Source organism: Frankliniella occidentalis, unplaced genomic scaffold (genome assembly GCF_000697945.3).
Source record: "Frankliniella occidentalis isolate FOCC.00 unplaced genomic scaffold, Focc_3.1 Scaffold2, whole genome shotgun sequence".
Classification (NCBI taxonomy): domain Eukaryota; kingdom Metazoa; phylum Arthropoda; class Insecta; order Thysanoptera; family Thripidae; genus Frankliniella; species Frankliniella occidentalis.
Window position 1 is genome coordinate 2,368,987 of NW_026267132.1, and position 2,071 is coordinate 2,371,057.

Consider the following 2,071-nt stretch of genomic DNA (forward strand, 5'->3'; position numbering starts at 1 on the left):
CCCTCTGTTTGGGATCCGCCCGTCAGGCCTGTATATTATTTTATACCATTCCGTTTCAGAGACTCACAATAATAGCCTTATCACTTTTTGCCATGTTTATTATTTGGTATAGAGGCGAACTCGACTGAAACGACTGAAAATAAAAGATGAGACGCCTGTCTGCGCGGCAGTCGCAGGAAGGAATGTCTGGCCCCGTCGTCGTCCGTCTGCTGGCGGCTCGCTGGGGCCGGGCCGAGGGCCGGGCGGCGGCGTCCCGTGGCCGTTAGACGAATGGCCGGCGCCGGGTCAGTCGGATCAGGTGAGGAGCGTCTTGGCTTGGGCCCGCTCTGTGTGCTGCAATTGACTGGGTAATGGCCGTGCCACGCCACGCCATCACTGGACGCTGCCGCCCCGCCCCGCCCCGCCCGGGCCCCCGCGGCGCGCCGGCGCGTTGTGCTGTGCCGCGGGCGGACCACGGGCGCGGCGCGGCGGGCGCGGACGGACCAACCAGTTGCCACCAAGACAGGGGCCTGACCGGTCCACGGCGCGGGCGTGGAGCTGTGCGTGACGAGCCTTTGACGCGCGCCCGACGTGCCGGCGGACGGGCGTGTTGTCGTGTGGACGTGCCCGCGTGATGCGCCCGGGGCGCGACGTGCCGGACGGCCGACATGGGGCGCCATAGGAACACGGCGGTGGTCTCCTCCTCCTCCTCCGGCGTGCCGAGGCTGCCCACGGTGGTGGTGGTCGGGCCCTCCGGGGAGGGCCCCCCGGAGCCGGCACCCCCGACACCCGCAGGGGCAGGGGCGGCGCCCCCGGCGGTGGGACTCGTGGGCCCGCCCGCTGGCCCGGCGCAGGCACACAAGCCCTCCCCCTCTAAGCACCGCCGGCAAGCCGGGCCGAGGGCCCCGAAGGTCAGCTTCCGACCGGAGGGCGCCGCGAAAAGAGCGGGCGCCGGGGTCGTCCCTGGCGGGCCCTCGGCTCACAAGCCGTCCAGGACGTCGTGGAGGCCGAGCGCGCTCGTCCTGCACGCATCGAGGGTGGTCACTGTGAGTAGTAGTAGTAGTATTCCATGCGAGTGCTGCCGCAGCAAAGCGGAGCGAGCCGGCTACCGCCAGCTACGCTACTGAGGGGAGCGGGTCTCGGTCTGCGTGCGGAGGGGGTAGCACCACAGTAGCACGACGCCCGTTCCGCCCGTTCAGGATCACCGGCTCGGCCCGGCCCCTTCTGGCGCGCTCTAGCGGCGCTAGGGGCGTTATCTGTCCGGTTATCGTCTGCCCCCCCCGCCATTGCCTCGCCACGCCACGCGCTGCGAGTGTTCGCGGTGCACAGCTGTGGTCTGGCCACGCGGCCGCGCCCCGCGCACTGTCAGGCGAGGAGGCGCGGCCCGCGGGGACCTCGTTTGTTTGTAAACGTTGATGTAAAATGCGACCCGGAATGTGTCACTCCATGCCCTCGGCCTCGGCTCAGGGTCGCGGGGCGGGCCTCTCATCCTTGCCCCTCACGCCCCCCCCCCCCCTTCCTCACGCCTCACGCTCCCTGAACATCGACCTCTTTGATTATTTCTCGCAGCCTGTGGCCTAGGCCCGCCTCCCCTCTAATCTTCAATCAGGTGTTCGCCGCTCGTGGCGCTGCTCGGCGGCGCGCCGAAGGCCTCCGCTCCGCCGTGGAGATGGGGCACCACACCGCGGCGGGCGTGTGAAGAGCCTGGTCGGGGCCGCGGGTCGGAGGACGGGGGGCGGTAATCAGTGCATTCCTCCTACACAAGTAGTCTGGCCGCAAATCAAGGCCTTTCGATTAGTGCTGAAAACATTAGAGGAGGAGAAACCTGTTGTTATTATCTAGCGCTATGGCGCTAATATCAAAAGTGGAGGCAACAGCAAACGTTGGGTTGGTAACGGCCTGATATGGCTTCGTTTGCATTTGGCCCTGTGCGCCGCGCGGCGCCCGCCCGAGCTGCCATCATGCGCGGCCGATGGTCATCTGCGCCGCGTGTACCTGGGGGAGTTAGGGGGCCGGGAGTAAATGCCGGCGCCGCTGCCGGGGTTCGCGCGGACCGGCCATCTGCGCCGGGCCGCTCGTGTGATCCCCTCTG

The 2,071-nt window shown here is 67.9% G+C and overlaps 1 protein-coding gene across 13 annotated transcripts in view; it reads left to right on the forward strand.

Moving 5' to 3' along the window:
* The window catches only part of LOC113212866 (kinase D-interacting substrate of 220 kDa B), a 62,439-nt gene that overhangs the window by 38,940 nt on the left and 21,428 nt on the right, over positions 1-2,071 (forward strand). The window contains exon 1 of one of the 13 annotated variants that reach the window (XM_052263683.1): positions 481-1,025. The exons of the other annotated variants lie outside the window; for them this stretch is intronic. Within the exon in view, the coding sequence (XP_052119643.1) occupies positions 648-1,025 (378 nt within the window). The 5' untranslated portion in view covers positions 481-647. Of the gene's footprint in view, positions 1-480; positions 1,026-2,071 lie in introns of those variants that run through there. 13 annotated transcript variants of the gene reach the window in all.